Source organism: Impatiens glandulifera, chromosome 1 (assembly GCF_907164915.1).
Source record: "Impatiens glandulifera chromosome 1, dImpGla2.1, whole genome shotgun sequence".
In the NCBI taxonomy this organism is placed as follows: Eukaryota; Viridiplantae; Streptophyta; class Magnoliopsida; order Ericales; family Balsaminaceae; genus Impatiens; species Impatiens glandulifera.
In genome coordinates, this window is record NC_061862.1 from 25,341,659 (window position 1) to 25,363,511 (window position 21,853).

The 21,853-nt window shown below is 30.0% G+C and overlaps 1 protein-coding gene across 1 annotated transcript; it reads right to left on the reverse strand.

Moving 5' to 3' along the window:
* Window positions 1–18,264: 18,264 nt before the first annotated feature.
* On the reverse strand, window positions 18,265–20,622 carry LOC124921239 (uncharacterized protein At3g06530-like). Its single transcript, XM_047461903.1, has 4 exons — window positions 20,506–20,622; window positions 19,375–19,508; window positions 18,778–19,270; window positions 18,265–18,400 (listed from the first exon to the last, which is right to left on the reverse strand). The coding sequence occupies exons 1-3, from the start codon at window positions 20,600–20,602 to the stop codon at window positions 19,181–19,183; spliced, it is 321 nt and encodes a 106-aa protein (XP_047317859.1). The 5' UTR covers window positions 20,603–20,622; the 3' UTR covers window positions 18,265–18,400; window positions 18,778–19,180.
* Between the last annotated feature and the right edge of the window lie 1,231 nt (window positions 20,623–21,853).

The window sequence follows — 21,853 nt, forward strand, 5'->3', positions numbered from 1 at the left end:
CTGTGTGTTTTACAGTTCCTCTTCAAGTGACCTTACTTACCATAATTTCAGTAATCAAGTGTTCGCATACACATGTACTGACTCCTCATGTTTCTCGACATAGATCTGTTCTTAACTCGATTGAAATTTTTATCATTAACTTTGCCGACAAAACCATTGAAAATTTCACTAGAATTAATTTTATGAACCTTTTCAGCGAAATACAATCTCTAAATTTAATAAATTTCAAATTTTTATTTCCAACAGAATTACTAATTGCTGCTCTCATAGGTTCTCAGCTATTCGGTAGAGATGGTAACAAAATTATGGTACTAATTTTGTCCCCAAAATCAATCTCAATAGATAGCAATTGATTCACAATTATATTAAATTCATTCAAATGAGTAGTGACAGAAATATCATTAACCATTCTTAAATTGAAAAGTTTTAATTAAAAATGTATTTTGTTATTAGTAGATGATTTCTCATATATATTAGAGAATTTTCACTAGACTAATGGTGGTATTCTACTTTGCTACGTTGTGAGCAACAATCTTGTCTAGTGTCAATTAGACAACTCTCAAACCATGTCTATTAAGGAGTTTCCATTCAGTATTATCCATCTTTTCTAGTTCTCACTCAAAGAAACATGAAACTTCTTTTTGTAGAGGTAGTCCTCAATTTGCATCCTCCAATATAATCTGTTTCATCGAATCTTCTAATGTCTTGTCCTATATTGTTCTCGTTGTCATCATTTCAAATGCTCCGATCTAGCCTAACAACTCTAATATTACTTGTTAGGATTTGGTACCGAAATCCAACCTACTTAAACGATATATAAAAACGCAAAAAAAAATAAAAATATAAAAGACACATATTTATAGTAGTTCACTTAGTTCAAAATTTTACCATGAAGTAGAAAGAATGCAGAGTTTTTTCCTCACGCTGTTTATCTCTTTAAAATTCTATTTTATCCTATAAAACTCTTAACAAAAATATATTTATAAGGTAAACATTAATATAATAAAACTTAAGAGGAATGATAGAGGAGAGAATTTGGAAAAGGGAATGAATGAGGGAATGATGTGTTACTATATCACTAGTTTGAAAAATGATAAAAAGTTAGAAAATAGAAAAAAAATTGTTATTTTTTCGGACCATCAGATTACGCCACGTCATTTTCTTCCTCATTCCCTTTCACAAATTCTCTCTCCCAATTATTTTTTAAAACTTAAATAACTATTTTTCAGTCTTAAACACAAACACACTTTAATTAACTTTGATAAATTTATTATAAAGGTAGATTAAACAAATCAATGGTCCTTACGGTTTTGGAGTTCCGCATCCTACCTGGCTCCACGTCTGGTCCAACTTTTGCACACATTGACCGCCTGAGTGTGTTGACGGTTCGTTGACTCTATCAATGGGCTATGCCGCTAGAAGTGCCACTGGCCGTCTGGAACGCGGTGGTTGAATCACCATATTTTATTATTATTCTATAATCCCTACAAAATAAACCCAATAACTAATAATATATATTTGTTTCATTTAATTTATTACTTAACTTATTTATTTGTGCACATAAATTTTATTTGAAATTTGTTCGGATAATTAGGATTTAGACGATATCGATCACACCGTTTCTAAAATAACTATTTATTTTTAATCTAATACAATTAGTCCGTATAAGAATTTTTAGAAAATAATTTTATAGGTACTGAATTATTAAAAAAATTATAAATTGAATAGTGTAAAATGAGTATCTACATTTTATTGTAAATTTACACCGACTTACTATACCTCAAATTGCCACACATCAAAATATTAGCTAAAAATAATGACATCCGGTTAGGGGACGGAAAAGACACTCTATTCTGACACGACCCCTGATTCGAAAACCAGTCTATCATCCACAAGAAGGAGTTTCAAAATACCCGCATCAGAAGGAACTGCACAAAAGCGAAAATCAGAGACATTAAAGACGGGAATTGGGACTCAATCCTGAGAAGAAATCCAGAAGGACAGAAGATACTTGATCATATAAGTAACATACAACTACACGACAAACCAGATATTCATGAATGGAAAGCTGAGGATAATGGGAAGCTGGTATTGAAGAAAATATGGGAGGTAACACGAGAGAAAGCACAAAAAATAGAATGGACTCCTCTGTATGGTCAACGAAGATTATCCCTAGACACCAGTTCATCCTATGGCTCGCCTTTTGGGAAAGACTCAGCGCTCGTGATCGTATCAGCAAATATATGAGCATCCGGGAGACGAACTGTCTTCTATGTAGAGAAAATGAAGAAACCATAGATCACCTATTCAGGAGCTGCTATATTACTTCAGAGCTTTGGGACAGATTCTATAAATTTGTAGCTGATCAGTTTCCCGAGCGAATGGAATGAAATCAAAGATGCAACACTACTCAAAGCCAAGGGAAATAGATTTGCAACAACAAGCGTGTTCAAGTGCGGCTTTGGAGTAGTGGTGTATAACATTTGGCAAGAACAGAATGCAAGGGTATATGGTAGAACCCGCAGGAGCGTTGAAGAGTTATGGAAAGATATTATATCGGATTCCAGCGCCCTCACGGGAACGTGGACAAGAATTCCAAGCACGGAGCAGAACTGGAATATCTGTAGGAACTAGAATTTACCGTTTTTTAAACTCACTAGAATTGAAAGCATTGTAATCAGATAATTCATTTACGTTTTTAGCTTTTTAGCTTTTATTCAGAATGTTACGACTTCAAAATCATTGTAGGCCTGTCTAGAATGATCTTTTAAACTCGTGATTTTTTTTCTATTTTTGGGAATTTTTAATGAAATGACGCTAAGTCGTTTTTCTAAAAAAAAAAATATTATGTAAAAGTTAAATAAATCATGTGATGAATAATTAAACATCCTAGCTAACAAATAAATAAACTTAGAGACAACTATAAAATTACATATTAAAAGGAGAGTATAAAAGAAGAGACTAAAAAATTAGAAATATTTAAATGAAGTTACAATAATCATACCAAAAGGGTTTTTGATGCCCTAATGTTAGAAACTTCCTTAAATCCATTGTATCATTAGATATATGCAATATCTTGATATCAAAATAAGCATATCTCTACTGATTATTTATATCTAATGAATTTTATTATAAAAAATTAAGAGAATAACATCAATCATGGTTTATCTACTAAACAATTGCTCAAATTTACTTACACAATGATGCATTCCTTTTATCTAGGGCTGCAAATGAGCCGAGCTCAAGTTTGCTGAAGCTTGAGCTCGACTCGATTAAGTATTTATTAGCTCGACTCGAACGAGCTTATAAATTTGAGCTCGAGTTCGACTCGACTATATTACTTACAAGCTCGGCACAAGTCGAAATCTTGAACAAAAATTTAATTTTTAAGCTCAAACTCGAACTCGAACTCGATTCAAGCTCGAATCAAATTTATTTATAAAATGAAAATATCAAATTTTCATACATATTAATAATTTAAAACATGATATTTCAAAATTAAAATATGAAACAATCATAACTACTTAAAATTTTAAAACATAATAATTCAAAACATTAAATCACCATTACTAATCAAAATTCTAAAATATAAAATTCAAAAATTAAAGTACAAAACTATAAAAATTGTTTGAACATTCAATATATTAATCTTTTTAACTTATGTTCTTCAATCATAGCACGCATACAACTACCTGCATTCAATAATATGAAACGTTTAATATTATAAATAATTAATATAAAAAATAAAGGTTAAAACAAATAACTAAAATTTAACTTAACAAAATTTTTTGATATGTCTTCTCTTTAAATAATAAATATATTAATTTTTTTTCTCTTTAAATATTATATATATTATACTTTTATTATATAAAATATATTAACATTTTTTATCTCTTTCAGTATTATATATAATAAACATTTTTTATATATAATATATTAACTATTTTTATAATATATATATATATATATATATTATAATATACTAATTATTATATTCATAATATTTATTTTTATTATATATAATATATTAACCATTTTTATCTCTTTTCAATATAAAGTATAATATACTTTTATTAAAAATAAAATATTAACCATTTTTATTTTTTTTTTATACTAAACTAATTATTATATCTTAATATTATTTTTATTATATATAATATATTTTTATTATAAATAAAATATTAACCATTTTTTTTCTTTTTATACTAAACTAATTATTATATCTTAATATTATTTTTATTATATATAATATATTAACCCTTTTTTTATCTCTTTCAATATTATATATAATATACTTTTATTATTTATAATTTATTAAACTTTTTTTTTATTTTCGTTTTTTTATAACTAGTCTTTTTTTATATATAAACAATCAGTGTTATTTTAAATATTCATCCAACCTATTTATAGAATAATCGAAGTCTAAGTTTATCCTAATACATGTAAAAAAGGATATATAAGCATAAATTTCTTTTAAAACATGAAAAAAAGATGAACAAGACTTATCTTACCAATGACTTTACCAATAAAATAGTTTTTTCCTTTATTTGTTGCTGGATTTCCTTAAGGTAATAAAAAATCAAAGTTAAATAAAAAGCAAAAATAATAGTTATCATAAAAGTGAAAATAAATTTAATTATCTGCCTCTTCTAAATCTTTTCTTAATGAGATCTATGTGAAGACAAAAAAAATGAATAGATGAAGAGTGAAAAATATGTGAAGACTAAAGAATAAGAGATTAACAGCTAAAGAAATGGTGAAGAATGAATGAAGAAAAGATTAAGAGTGAAAGAACAATGAAGAGTGAGTGAAAAAATGGTGAAGATGGAAGAGAAAATGAAGGAAGAATGAAAGAAGATGCGATTATATGAAGAAGATTAAGTTAGATGAGAATGAAAGAAGAGGCAAATAGATGAAGAAGATTAGGTTAGATGAAGAAGATTAGGTTAGATGAAGAGTCGTAGATATGTTAGAAATTAGGGTTTTACTTATGGATTGTGGGCCTTAATATGAGTTTTGAAGAGAAAGAGAGGGAAAACATATATTATTTGAGTTTTAATATTAAAAAAATAAAAAAATATATATATTAGATACTTAGGCTCGATAAAGCTCGACAAACCATCAAGCAAGCATTATATGAGTTCGAGCTCGACTCGAATTTTAAACGAGCTGGCTCGATCTCGGCTCGAGCTCGGTCAAAGTCAAACTCAAGCCGATCTTTGACCGAGCAGCTCACGAGTGGCTCACAATTAGCTTGACTCATTTGCCGCCCTACTTTTATCATGGCCAACCTCTACAAGAAACATCTTAACCAAGTATTAACAAACATGATGAATAAAATCAAGAAATACATAAACACTTAAAAAAATAGAATATGCCTAATTAGACCATAAAATCATTACATAAAAAAGGTAAATCTCTTTTGTTCATATATGTATTGAAGTCAATATTGAGCATTCTAGGGCTTAACTTTGGACTCCTTGCGTAGAGAAAAAAATAATCATTTACAATATAATGAACCAATCAAAAGCATTATACCTGTTGAAGATAACATACTCACCAAGGACTAGAAAGCATTATACCTGTTGAAGATAACATACTCACCAAGGACTAGAAAGTTGTTGTCAATATTGTTGTCTAACACCACAAGTGCATGTTGAATATAATATGATAATCTAATAAAAATATGAATATCAAATTCTAAGAAATCTAGAGAATACTTATGGTGCATTTCTTAAATTCTAACGAGTTCTAAATTCATTAAAAATTGTATTCAAATAACATACTTAAAATGGTAACTACAAAAGTATTTCTAACCGACCTAGATCAAATGGATGAGAATGTGAATATATATTGACGATCATTAAATAAATTCATTAAAAATTGTATTCAAATAACATACTTGCAATGGTAACTACAAAAGTATTTGTAACCGACCTAGATCAAATGGATGAGAATGTGAATATATATTGACGATCATTAAAAAATAAGCTAAATTAAAGCATTTTCTCTGAAGATAATTATAGAGTACATCGAGGCGTTCTTATTCTGGAATAGGGTTCATCTTTTAATACATATATTCAACATAATCCAAATATGGTCGTAAAGGATTTCTTAGAGTACCTAAAACACATAGGGCATGTTAAAATGAATTACAAACTAGGAAAATAAATAAATAATCTTAAATGATATGAAGAATTACAAAATAATTGTCTAGTTTATTTATTTATTAATACCTTAACCATATATTATTTTCCTTTTGAAAATATTATAAATTTCAAACAGGATAGAAAAATATTCAACCATTGACCTCAAAAAGAATTTTCATTCATTTTTACCTCATATGGCTCAACATGCAATGCCACGTCTCACTGTTCTTCGATTCATCAACTACAGCAGCAACTATTTCTCTGTAAGTTGAAGTCGTGTATAACGATCTAGTTTTGTGACCTTGAACAACAATTGTTGCTCTTTTAGTCACCTTTCATGCACCATTTCCACAACTAAAATTGTGACCTTCTTCATCAAGTTGTGTAACAGAAATCAGATTGTGCATTAAACCTGTAATGTGTCTCACCTTATTAATCTTCCAAACAGAATCATTTGTCATCTTCAATTTAATTTCCCCCATGCCAATAATATTCAGTGGCTCACCATCTGTGAGATAAACTTTCCCACCGTTTCTAGCCACATAATTCTCTATTAATTCTTTGTGGGAAGTGGTGTGGAAAGACGCTCCCAAGTTCAAAATACATGAATCTATTGGGCTATCAACAGACAGAAATAATGCATTAGTGACAGTTTCTGTAACAACATTGGCTGCATCATTTTTTATCATCACCGTTTCTCTTCAGTGCTTTGCAGTTCCTTTTCAAATGACCCTCCTTACCACAATTCCATCACTCAAATGTCCGCCCAAACTTGGACTGACTCCTCCTACTCCTCGACATAGATTTTCTCTTACCTAATTGGTTGAAATTTTTATCATTACCTCTACCCTTATTTTCCAAATTCAGAGCAGAACATTTGAACGTTTCACCAGAATCAATTTTACGAACTTCTTCAGCAAAAATACGATCTCTAACTTAAACAAGTTTCAGTTTAATATTTCTAACTGAATTACTAATTGCTACCCTCATAGGTTCTCAACTATTTGGTAGAGATGCTAACAAAATCAGGGCACTAATTTCTTCCCCAAAATCAACATATCAGAAAATAATTGATTCACAATTGTATTGAATTTATTCAAATGAGTAGTGACAGAAGTATCATCAACCATTGTAAAGTAAAAGAGTCTTTTCATTAGATGTACCTTTTTGTTAGCAGATGATTTCTCATATATATCAGAAAGAGCTTTCATCAGACCCATGGTGGTCTTCTCCTTTGCTACATTGTGAACAATAGTCTTGGCTAGCGTCAATTAGATAACTCCCAAAACCTGTCTATTAAGGAGTTTAATTCATCTTCATACATCTTCTCTGGTTTCTCACTCAAAGAAACATGAAACTTCTTTCTATAGAGATAATTTTCAATCTGCATCCTCCAGAAGGCATAATTAGCTGCCACCAGATTTTACTATAAAGAAGAAGAATGAATACAAAGTTTTTGCCTCACACTTTATCTCTCTAGAATTATATATTCACCATGTAAACCCTTAATAGTAAAATATTTATAGGGTAAACATTCAGGTAATAAAACCTAAATAAATCTTGGTCATGCCCAAGACCAAACCCAAATACAAACCCAATAAACTCTAATTAACTATTGAAGAATTTACTATAAATGTAGTATAGCAACCCATTCTTATGGTGTAGGATAGTGAGTACTGTAGTGGAAGATGATGAGTATAAACTCTTAATGAGTCTATAACTCATGCGTGAGTGGTGTGTTTGACTATAGTACACATTTGATAGATTTCACCTATGTGAGAGTAGAAGTGGGGTCACTTTTATGAAAGTTAGACAGCCTTTCTAGAGCTTTCACGAGATGTAGGATCGACGCAACGCAAAAATGTGTCACACCGCGATGAATGACTTTGGAAGATAAATTAATGTGACAAATAAGTTCACTAATTCACGTCTGAAGTTAGGTTCATAGAGGTTCTAATGTCACCGACATTTTTGTGAGTCTTTACTTATTTTTTATAAGAACTAGTTCACAATCCAAAAGACACTAGTACTGATGCATTAATTTTTAGCGCTCTCGAGAATTTTTTTTTAAAATAAATTTTAAATACGTGGGGATTGTTGGATAAATATTAATATTAATTATTTCTAAATTATTATTTTAATTTAATCTTCCCTTAAATCATGAAATTAATTTACAGCGTTGAAATTAAAGATTTACGTATAATTAATTATCCTTTAAATTGCGTTACTGATTTATAGTAACCGTCAAAATCAAATCTTTAATTACCGTTACTAATCTCTTAATTTGTGGGATTGATTTACATTGAGAGCATTCAAAATTGTTATCCTCTAAGACTCGTTAAGCAGATTGCATCATTAACGAGCATAAGTTTTTCAATCCTAAGAGGGGGCGTCATTAAAACACAACCGCAACGAGTAACCTAATCGAGGAAGCGAAATCTCTCTAAGGATAGTGCCCAATACGTCTCAACTACACTTTAAAAAATAAAATAATTTCAAAATTTACATTTCCTCACAAATAATGTAAGAATCGGAATTAACTCACAAACTTATATCGTGAGCATTTAGTATATTTATATTTTTGTTTTATTATAAAATTAATTTTTAGTATCATTTATAGTAGACTCTCTATAAAATAATAACTTTGGGCAAACTACAAAATATTATATTATCGAAATATTATTTAATCGATAAAGTAATAATTTATTGTTTTACCTGTATAATAATAAAATATAATTTTATTGAAATGTTGTTAAATTTAAAAATTAAAATTCTATATAGTGGGGATCGCGGGTAACCCACAATCCGACCCAAGTATCAATTTATTCTCACATATATATCCAAATTAACCACAACTCTCGACCCGACAATCCGGACACTTTAAAAATTAAGCATCATTATATATATATATATATATATATATATATATATATATATTGTTAAAGTATAATCAATTATAAAACATTTTCTATTCTCAAAGTCATTTCATATGTACTGTAAATGATGTAATATCATATGTTGTAAGATGATTTTTATCTCAAAATATTAATCTTCAAGTACATATATACATACAGTACACAATCTTCTACTACTCTTCTATTTTCTTTCTTCTCTTCTTCTTTAATCAATATTTTATTACTCTCTTCTTTCTTATTATATTAATCTCTAATGGCTTTCCATCTCAAATGGGTGAAACATACAACCATGACATGTGAAATGCGTAAAGTATTGTGTGAGAATTCTGTTTCATCTCAAAAAGAGCTATAAAATGGGTTTCTGAAAAATTTAACATCTAGATTAGTCAAGCAACAATATTGAATAAAATTAAGCAGTCATCGGATTATCTCTCGACTGATTTGACGAAACCTGATGCCAAACGACATAAATCCATAAAGCTTCGTAAAGTTTTGCAAAAAGTGTGGGATGAGATTCAAATGGATATAAATTTATTACAAAGCAGACAACGGTGGACTCATCTTTTACTAAGGCACCCTGAATTATTAAAAAAACAGTATATTATTATTTTATATATCGGTTGAGACCTATATGCGCAAAAAAATTATATTACTTAATAAATTAATCGAAATTATTATTTTAGCTATTCGGCCCGAGTAGGGACGGTAAGAATTTATTACTTTATCGAGATTATAATTTTATCGAATATTATTTTATCGAGAGTGTACTAATATATAATATAAATGATATATAAATAAAGTGTATGCATTCTTATCTCAACTAGTGATTAAAAAAAATATTATTCGTCTTTAAAATAGAAAATATTTTATTTTTTAGAATAAAATATATGTATTTTAGGATTTGATGGACAAATTTAATATTAAGTATAAATTTTGTATTTATTTATTATAAGATTGAGTTTAGTATTGACTTTCTAAAAATTATATTTTATAAAAGTATTAGTTAAAATTATATTTTATACTTACCGTTTTATTTATAAAAAAAAGTACATACACCAAAATAAAGCTTCAAAATAACCCTAATTAATTATTTTCTCTTCTCAGCCACATTTTCTTCTCCTATGATAAAATTTTATTTTATACTTATTAAAACACACATATATAGACCCAAAAGAAAAGTTCACACTAACCCTAATTATGTTTTCTTGTTTTTTCCGCAGCCGTCTTCTTCTCCTATAGTTATGCAAAGATTCAAATACCATGTACATCTAAAAAATCCTGTAAAAAATGGAGTGTCTATATTTTCTTGACCCTGTGTACGTAAGATAAATTAGAATAATCAAAAGATTTATAATATAAAAGTAGATAAATTATTAGTCTTTCCTAATCAAAACTTAGTTCGAACCTTGCCAAATCATGTGTTCCGGTGAATTGAACAGGGTAAGACTTATGACCATCCTTTCCCTTGCGAACACCCTTACAACCAGCCACTAGTTCTTCTTCAAAAACTAGAGCTGGCCACGCTGCATGATCTGTGTATATCGATCATGAAATCAAGTGAGATTTTATTCTTAATGAATTAATCAGCAATGGCTTGTATAATAACTTAAAATCTCACCAGTAAGCTTAGCCCAAGTGACATCCCCAGGTCTAAGATCTTGTCTGTGATCAAAACTTTGGCAGACTCGAACCATCGTTTGGTTCAAGTCATCAGAGTCTCCTATAGTACTCAAAGTCAGCTGTTGAAGCTCTTCCTCAGATATCAAAAACTGAATCTTCTCCCTCCTCAAAAGCACATCTTCTTCATCACCATCATCATACAAAACCTGCATCAAATCAAATCAAATAAATTCCACATACTAACCAAAAGCAGAAACAAAATTACAGAATTTTTCATACGTGGTGGTAACCGGTTTCTGTATCGTATTCTTTCAGACGAGCAGAATACCATGCGTCATCGAGAGGCCAATAAATCTGCTTGCAGTAAAAAAAAGAATAACTTTTAAGACTTAGATGTATAGATAAATCAAAGAAGAAGAAGAAGAAAGATTGCCTTGCATTGTCGTCCAACAAGCTTGTTGGAATCATTGTGCTTGTTTTCTAACATCAATCTGCAAACATTACAAAATTGAAAAAGAAAATGAATGAAGATTAATTATGACAAATGATCGATCGAAAGTGCTTATATACCGGACCCATCTTTTCCCACCAAACATACCCTAAGGGTTTGAATTATGGACCAAATCAAAATACAAAAAGAATACTAAGAAAGTAGCTTTGTCTTTTCATTTTATAGTTGGGATAAGGATTGGATGATTTGATATAATCTTAAACGTAGGTTGGATCCTAATCAGATATATGTATTTATATAATAAAATTTGTGATGTATATTTATTTTAAATGAGTCCAAAATTTATTATTCCTTTTCATTATTAAATATAAAATAATAATAATAATAAATCATTAAATAAATAATAAAAAATTATTAGATCATCATTGTCACAACTATATTCATATTTTCAATTTGACAAAAGTAAAAAGTAAAAGTGGTTTTATTTATTTTTATTGAATATAAAGGATATTATTAAATTACATAAAAAATGTAGATAAAAGGGATGAAAAATAATAAATTTCTAGATCATGTAATATAAAAAAAAAAAATATAATGAGTAGAGAGTTTAAGAGGATTTCTTACTATATTTAATTTTTTTTCAATTCAATAACAATTAATTTGAATCCCATGTTTATTTGAATCAATCTTCGTATTTTAAGAATTAGTTTGGGTAGAAAACACTATTTATCTTTAAAATACAATTAACTAATAAAATATATTATTTTATAAAACATATTTTGGATTTACTGTTTAATTAACTGATCAAACAAGCTCATGAAAATATTATTTATATAGTACCACTACAAAAAAAAACATGTATTTGCGACGGAATTTATCGATGAAATTTCTGACGAATATAAAATTTGGGACGTTATTTTCATCTATATAATTTTTTTGCAAATATGAGTGTCGCTAACACTCCTACGATTAAATATTTAGTCGGAAAATATTGGCGACGGATTTTACGACGATATATTAGTGACAGAATATTCGACGATATGTGTGACAAAATTTTTGACGAATTTTTCTACGGTATAATTAGTTATTCTTTTCAACCTTCATTCCTACCCTAATAGTCCTAACAAAATCCATAAACACAATCAACTTACACAATCCATAAATACACAATTAACTTACACAATCCATAAATGCAACCCATTGATTCTTTAAACACCAAGTATATATCAACGGGATTCAATAAAGCTTCGATCTTCAAACATATATCAACGGAATTCAACAAAGTTTCAACTTCAAACATATATCAACGGAATTCAACAAAGCTTCATCTTCAAACATATATCAACGACGAGTGAACAAAAGCTCGAAACTGCAATCAATCTAAATCAAATTTAAAATTAATTATAAAGATGTTTTTATTACCTTCAAAATAGAAACAATAAATAACATAGTAAAATTGAAATCCATACCTTATCGTTGTCACTTCTTCCGACTTTTAAATGTTGTCATTATTTCGTTCATTTGGGCCTGCATAATTTCTTGTCCTTTTAGAAGAGCAGCAATTACAGCATCCGATTGAATCTTTTATTCCTTTGTTTTCCTAATAATATAAATATGCAGAATCAAGAAAGTTATGTAAAGAATTATTTGGCATGCTTTTACTCTAATATAAATAATCAACATCATCTTTATGTAAGCACCTGAAAATCCTTAATGTAAATGCTAAATTATATTATCAATTTAAAAAAAACATGAATCATTGCACTTTTTCATGATTACAACTCCATTAATACAACTATCCAAACAACAGCATATCTAAGCTATCCAACCAATGGAGAAATCAAATCAAATCAATTACCAGACGTTACTAAATCAAAAAGATTAAAATATAATTAAATCAATATCACTTATGGTTTTAATAAAGAAATACATAGAAAAAGTTATGATCCTAGATATATAACTGAAGTACAGATCCTACTGTTAAGATCTTTGTACTCTGAAAATGGAAACTGAAAGTGATAGATTGATACAAGCATGAAGACAGAGAATCACAACAAAACCAATGACTAGTATTATTTCCATTGCAGGATAAACAGAAAGACTTTCAGAAATCAATCAAGCAAGAAATCACAGAAGAATCAATCCCAATTCAGATCTAATCAAAACAGGAACATTATTATTATAATGATCATCATCATATCACTAATTGAAGAAGAAGAATCAAGCAGATGAAATAGGTGTAGAAGTAGAAGAAGAAGAAATAAACAGATTAATATAAAAAAGCAACCGGGAATTGAAAAAGAGAAAAAGAAAGGTAGTTATTACTCAATCTCTTTAGAACATCCATTATTCAAACCAGTTAGAACATTCAAAGTGAATTATGACGAAGACCAGACGTTATAGAAACAAAAATTAACAAATTTAAAAAGAGTGATTACATGTATTATGATATGAGTAGGGATTTTGGTTCCTTTCATGGCAGCATTATGTGTTCTTATTTCAATGATCTGATTACTTGAAGTACATATATTTTCCTATTTTCCCAATCTAATTTATGTTTTATCACTGTCTTCAATCAAATCAAGCATTCTTCTTCATACATATACATACTAAGTGATTGTATTAGTACAATGTAATTTAGCTATCCAAATGGATCCAATATAGTTTTATTTTAACAACTTCCTAGCTGTATAGACATGTTTTATGATGACCTTTTGGACTTCACATTGTTCTAGAATGATTTTGTACTTGATTATTGGGCTTGAATATTTGGTGATTTGAATGGTTAGATTGTGGGGTCTCTCTTATGGGTGCATAAACTCTTGATCCAGAAACGTATTTGGATGAGATTTTGTTTGGATACTAAATTTAACTCATGATAGGTTTATTAATCACTCATCTAGATCTAGATAAAAAGACACATTAACTATGTTAGATGGTTTTGAATAACCTTTCTATCCTTACTTTATGTAAATTAGTAAATAAGAAAAGGGGTGTTAAGAATTAAGTTATATCAAAGATAATCATTTCTACACTTCTTAATTCATAGTAATAACAAGATGTTTGATTAATTCAACATGATCATAACAATTCCTACAAATTTATCAAAAAGAGAAATCTGATATGTTGCAAAGCCTACATGTACGTAGTTTCTTAGTGAAATCAAAAACAAAATAACAGAGGAATCTTACAGACGTTGTCGAATGATAGCCGAACGATCGATTCTAGGAAAAAAAAAGCCTGAAAGAAACAACGAAACCTACAGCAATCGTGAAACAGAGAACAATAACAGAGGAGATTATATTATTCGAAATAGAAGAAAGGAAGAGGAAGAAGAAGAAATATGTATTACCGGAGAGAACACCTGCAGCGTTCAATATCACCAACCTCTGGAAATTATTTCAGTTTCCCTCATTTACATCCCTCATTCACATCCCTCATTCATCACATAAAGATTTTCTCAAATGAAGCAACATATCCATATCCAAACAAAGTCTTAAGTTATACAGAAAGCAATACAATACCATCCATATTCCAACCCTAACAATACAATGATTTTGGTTTATCTAAGAAGAAGATGGAGTAAACTGTATATTATGTGACAATATTGGTAGAGATGAAGTTAGAGCGTTGATCTTAGAGATGCCTTTTAGAACTGTTGATTGAAGGTTGAGTCGAATGCTGATAAAATGAAAACCTAGATCTTCAAATTCGACGAACAACGAAACTCTAAAACATGAAAATAGTAAGGAGTGATTGAAGCTTACCATTCGAATGTTGACTGTTGAATGCTGATTGAAAAAAAATCTGATTCAATGTCGAATGCTGATTCAATGAAGAGAGGGGAAAATCAGTGAAGAAGGGAAAAATCGGTGAAGAAGAGGAAAATCAGTGAAGAAGGGAAAATCAGTGAAGAAGAGAGGGAAAAGTCAGTGAAGGAGAGGAAAGGACAGGCGCGAATGAAAGTTTAGACAAATAAATTATGCACGTCATTTTTGACGCCCAATATTAAATATATTATTTATAATTAATTTTCTATATTATATATTATTTAGGTTTCCACATAATATTCGATGTACCAAATTATCCACGGAGTTTTCGACGCACCAAATTATCTACGTAATTTTCGACGACTAATATTAAATATATTAATTTATTTTATATTATTTATAAATTAATTTTTTATATTATATATTATTTAGGTTTCCACATAATATTCGACGTACCAAATTATCCACGGAGTTTTTGACGCACTAAATTATCTACGTAATTTTTGACGTACTAAATTATCCATGTAATTTTCGACGACTAATATTAAATATATTAATTTATTTTATATTATTTATAAATTAATTTTCTATACTATATATTATTTATGTTTCCACATCATTTTCGACGGCCAACATTAAATATATTTATCTTTTATTTTATATTATTTATAAATTAATTTTCTATATTATATAGCTAGTATTCAAATGTTTAAAATAAATTGAAATAGGATGATTTTAATATTAAAGCAGTTTAATATTTTGGGATTAAATTTTTAACATTGAAGTTATTTTAAGTTTATCAATTTCAAAAACACCAAGCAATCAAATCATCAAGCCACTATGAGATTGACCTTAGATTGAAGAATAACGGCTGGAACGAAGAACAATCGATCGGTTGAAACACTTACAATCGATCGGTTTTGGAGTTTGTAATGGAGAACGTATGACGTGACCAACACAAATATGTTTATGTTTATGTTATACCCATATTTCCAAACTCAACAAAACATAAAGAAACCGGAGCCTTCATGTTTCATTATGTTGTTCTTTCTAAACCTAGCAAATATAAATGTTTGTCATTTACGATGAAATTTATGATAAAAATGAACGTAGAAAATAAAGTTAAATATAACGTCAAAACGACCGTTGAAAATCTACAACGAATTTTGAACACTAATATTTTCTAAGGAATTTTAGACAAACTAAATAAAACTCCGACACTAAACATTTTCGTCGTAAATATAATCCAAAATATAGTATAAATTAATTGACTAATTTTCCTACGGAAATTTACCTTTAAATTTAGGGACGATTATTGATCATAGGTAAAATATCTGTATTTATTGTGATGAAGTTTTTTTCATTTATTAATATTTCCGACGATTTATGTTTTTCGTGGATTAAACCGTCGCGATCGCCGTCACATATTTTCGACGCTAACTAAACGTCGACAATTATTCGTTGCTAATTAGGCGTTTTTTTGTAGTGAATACTATCACGATGATGAAATTAAGAGAGAAAACAATGATTAAAAAAGAACTTTTTAACCTCTCACCGCCAAATGAGATGGTATAACATTCAAATTTGGAGTACTGTTGTTCTTATTTGAAATAAAAGTTGTTTCAGACCTCTTATTCGAAAGGATATAATGCAGAAGAAGATGACGATTAGAAGAAGCAACATGTTCTTCCATGAGATAGATGATAACCCATTCCACATGCGCAATAACTTTACATTTCACATTTCCACCGTCACCGCCGTCGAAGAAGAACGCCGTCGAAGAAGACCGTCGTCGAAGAAGACCGTCGTCGAAGAAGATGAAACCATGTACGAATTAGAAGAGTTGGACGATAACACAGCCAACATGAATCCACTCACATTTTACTATTTTCTTAATGGAATCATGCCTTGACCTTATTCAACTCTCAAGAATGTACAGTCCCCAAAACCAGTAGACAACCGTTTGAAGAAATCATTGAAACCGATCTAGATCTAGATCTCGACACTTTCCAATCTTCCAATCAAACGGAGTCGCATCCGCACTTTCGTTCTCCTACATCACTATAAAATTGTCCCTCCTCTTGCGTCACGGTAACACTGGAGGTAGACGAAGAAGACAACAATCACTACAACAAAAAGGACTTTTGGCGACGCTTAAAAAAACTTCTGCCAACCTTTATAAGCGTCGCCAAAAATATTACCGACACTTATTCTTGCATCGCCAGAAGCAGGGTGGGCGTAAGTTATAACGACGCTTAAATAAGCGTCGGTAACATTAATTTAAGCGTTGCTAAAAGTCTATTTTATTTTTAACAATTCTTTATATTATTATATTATTATTTTTTTACAATTTATCCAAATATTTTTTAAAATTAAATTAATAATCAAAAAAAATTAATTTATACTAATTATTGACATTTTTAATTATAACAAAATTAATATAAATTCTCACAACAAAATTATCTCATAAAATACAAATTATTTAAATTCTTCTAACAATTTTCAAACTGATTTCTAGCTAAATCAGATTGATTGAAGCTGCATTTAGGTTCAGAAAACTGGAAATACAAACAAAACATAATTAATAAAAAAAAATAAAAGGCCTCCAGTCTTCCCACCTTCACAGCAACACTCTAAAATAATTTTCTGCTTTGGCTCAGTAACCACCTCTAAACATATAAAGAGAAAACTATTGACCACTTCTAAATAGCAAGAAAACTATTGACCACTTCTAAATAGAAAGTAGCATTACTCAGGTATTGAGAATCCAGTGACATACAAAGAAATAAATTTTTTAGGTTTTATGAGTTCAAGTGGGAATCAACCTAAGACCATTGGTCTCCAAGATAACACCTATTGCCACTTGAGCTTCCCTAGAGGGTTCATAAGTATTTTAAATTTGGGGAAATAATTTTTAGAATTTGAATAGCCCATTCAACAAAACAGTGAAAAGAATTAAAAATAACCTGATTTTTATTACTCATAGTTCCAAAAAATGAGTTAGTGAGACTCCTCAAGACAGTTATGAAAGGCAGCAAAATAGCTGGATCTTCAGAGGCTGGCTCACTCTGCTGCTAATGTAAAACAGTTGTCAAGATAAAAATATATAATGGACTTTGTAGATACAAGATTTGAGGTATTAAATCTTTTACCTGCAGCACCTCCAATAGTAGGTCTTCACATTCACCAGGTGAAGAAGATACAAATTCAGCACAGGTCTATCAATCAGAGAATAATAATTTAGATATTTTTCCTACTTTGAAATACCATATAATAATAACCTACATAAATGCAAACAATAAATTCTATGCAACTTCACATACCTCCACTAGAAGGTAGATGATATAAACCTGTCTTTGACAACTTTTGGCAAGACTCTGCATGTTGAATATGATATTCACGACGCCTTTTCAAAAGCATGCTAGCCAATATTTTAACATCTTTTACATGTAAGAGTTGACCATCCACTCCTTTGACCAAAGAAAGGATGTTTAGCTGTAAAGTGAAGGGAGAGGGGGAACACAAGTTTGTTAACAAATATCTCAATTATAAAAAAAAAATAGATGCTCAAGCACAGCAGTAATACAAGTGTACAACAAGCAAAAGAAATTAAGAACTTTTGACAACTTACCGATGCAAAAGAAGGAAGGGTTAGAGCAAAGCCAACAATGAAATGCATGATTCGGTTCTTTTTAGATTTTTCAAACCTGAAAAGAAAGGGGTGTGGTTACTAAATATTGTAGTAAAGTCATGCAACTCTCTATGGTATAGGCACAAAGTACCATAAACTATAACGGAGATGAAAAGATCATACAATGGCCTGGAATATGTATAAGATGAACGAAAAAAGTACTATAAAATTAGTTAAAGACCTTTCTCCAATTGTTTCTGGCAGTAGAAGATTATTGCGTGAGCAGCCCAAATTAGATGTAAAAAACGAGAAAAGTACATTTCTATCAGATAGTAACAATGCTTTAAATTCAACCATTAAGCTTAGTAGTTCCCCGAGAAAGTGACTCCATTTTCCACTTTCACCTGTCATAGTTTTAACAAAGAAGGCTGAATTATATAAGATACAAACAATTAGCCAATTAAAAAGTTTGCACGGGGTTCATACTGGTTTTATATTTTGAAAGGTTTACACGAGGCCGTAGAGCAGATAAACTCTCAATGCACTTCATGGTCGCAGCTCACACATCCTGAAAGAAGATAATAACATGCATAAATTTGGATAATAAGGAAAAAATTATATTCTTGTAATTAATACAAAATCATTTAATGTACACTTGGAATGAAAATCTTCTCATATAAAGGCCAATCGATTTTCTTGGCCAATTCTATGGCCTTCAAGTTTAAACATTGAGTCTGCAAATTGGAAAAGAGATTATGGACAGTCAACAAAATATGACATAAGGAATGTGAAATTATCCGAGGAGAAGGCATTAAAAAGTATCAAGTAGAAATTAGACCTTAGGGAGAATTAGCAATAAGGGGAAAATCATTGTGGCAACATGCTTAGTACATTCAAACTGATCTTTTAAGTCTGAGAGAGCCTCCATGCATAATATACCAGCATCAATTGCAAGTGACATTTCCATTGTAGCTGCATCAAAGATTCCCCATTTACAAAGAGAAAGTGAGAAAGAAATCAATACATCAGTTCTTGAGCTTTCCACACAAAAATAATCTGAAATTTCTGTAGGCATTATCCAGGATACACTATTAGGTAATACAAGGATAAATAACAACATGTTTATAGATGGTCTCCAGTTTTTAATAAAATTTACATTATTAAAAAGTAAGGCCTGATATATCAGTTTCAAAATTCATTACAGCTTTGGAGGTTGGCTGTCATTCTAGAAAGATTTACAAGGCTTTCACACATGTGCATCTATGGAGGTTGAAACATTGAAACAAAAGAAAATAGAGATATCGTTATTAAAAAACATGAAGATATTAACCTCACAAGGATGTCTTCAGGAGAAGATCCCAAGACATGATCGTCTCTATCATCACCATCAAATATCTCATTTGGACATTGAATTTTATGACAGAGTGTTGTGATGGCCGCAGAGACAGTGATATGTGGAACAACTAAAGAGGATATGAGAGCTACCTAATTTGCTGAAAGTATATATTCAACATAAGAGGAACTAATAACAAACTATCCAACAAGAGAACATGGAAGCAATATTAGGGTAATACAAATTTGAAATCTTCAAATAATCCTTTCACTGAAAAACCGCTTGAAATGACACAATCGAGTAACATGTCATTTGAAAACCGCTTGAAATGACACAATCGAGTAACATGTCATTTGAAAGCTTGAATATTTATGATTTTTTAACCTTAATTGGGTATTACAATATAAAGGTGAGTATTTTATTCGTTGAATCAAATCAATAAAACTTCAGAAACTGGATGATTGATTTGAAATCGTCTTGTTCTAATTAGACCATATGATACTGATTTTAAATATAGTGCATGTGAATGTTTTAATTTAAATTTAAATAAGTAAAAATGTCCATGATGTCTGATATACGAATTTCTGTTGAAGATTTATGAAGAGAAAAGAGTAGTAACATATTCCATCAATGTACCCCTATTGTCTGAAGGTGAAGCACTTCGTCTTCTCTTCAGAGTTGGTGTCTCCATCTCAGTATCTCCATTCTGTTCACTCTTAATGCTCAAGCTCATTGTCTTGGACTTTTGTTTCAGTTTTCTCTTAAAAATGAGACTCGTTTGAATTTAGTCTTGTTAGTAATGCTTTGAATAAGGTTGAAATCATCTGCAGACCTGTTCACCCCACAGTTCCCATTCTTGTAGCATTTTGAACAGATTATCATGTCCTCTTCTTGAAGCACAAAAAATCTCCAATTACAGTCAATACATGATGAAGAAAATCTCCTACTATGGAACAATCTGTTCAGAATATATCCAAATATTTTTGTTCTACTTGAGATTATCAGCATCTTATTCTTACCTTCATTTGACCAATTCAACTGCTCCAATCCATGTTACTAGGAAACATCATCAGTAGGCGGTGCTTCTAGCAGAAGCAGGAGTTGGAGGAACTAAGCACTCTGCAGGATATGATGGCTCACTAGGAACTGCAAACATTTGAACAAAAAAATAGAAAAAAATATTAAACTATGTTTCAATCAAGCAATAATAGATTAAGAAATCAAAAAGAAGAATGATATTGATACGCACCTGAATTTAAAGGAATATAGTAAAGAGATCCAACAGTAACATGATCAGAATTAACAATTCCATTAACAGATTAAATACTAGCTATACTAACCCCAAATCTACTCGCTAAAGATTCAATACTATCACTCTCTCCCATCACGTAACTCATCGGGTAGTTCCACAGCTCACTCGAACATCCACAAAACAACTTTAACGAAACGATTGATCCAGCTCTAGCCGCCCAAGTATAATTAGGAAGAAAAGGTACGTATGCATCGATCATAATATCGTGAAGAGATCCTCCGATTTTCCTAACTGTAAACGTCGTATTCGTCAAATACTTATTTAATAACGGTGAACATGAATAGTTCTTACGGATGAAAGACGTAATCTCGACCGTTTCCTTCGACTGTGATATCGTGTGGAAGCACGTCGAACATGGATCGGAGCAGTTGAAATGTCTCGTTTACGTTTGGCTTGAAGGCGAGGAAGGATGAGCATACTCAAGATGAATCAGAATACAGATCTAGCTGGTGTGAAGAATGCCGGAGAATCAAGAATGGAAGAATTTGATGAGATGAATATTTAACCTACAAAGATAGAGAGAATGGAGAGACTAACTAGATTCTACAGAGAAAGAACTAATTAGGTTAGAAATTGACAAAAATGAATTAGGCTAGGAATTGGGCTTTTTATATACCTATAAAGAATAATTCTTAATTTTAAAAAATAAATAAGTTAATTTTTATTCTTAAA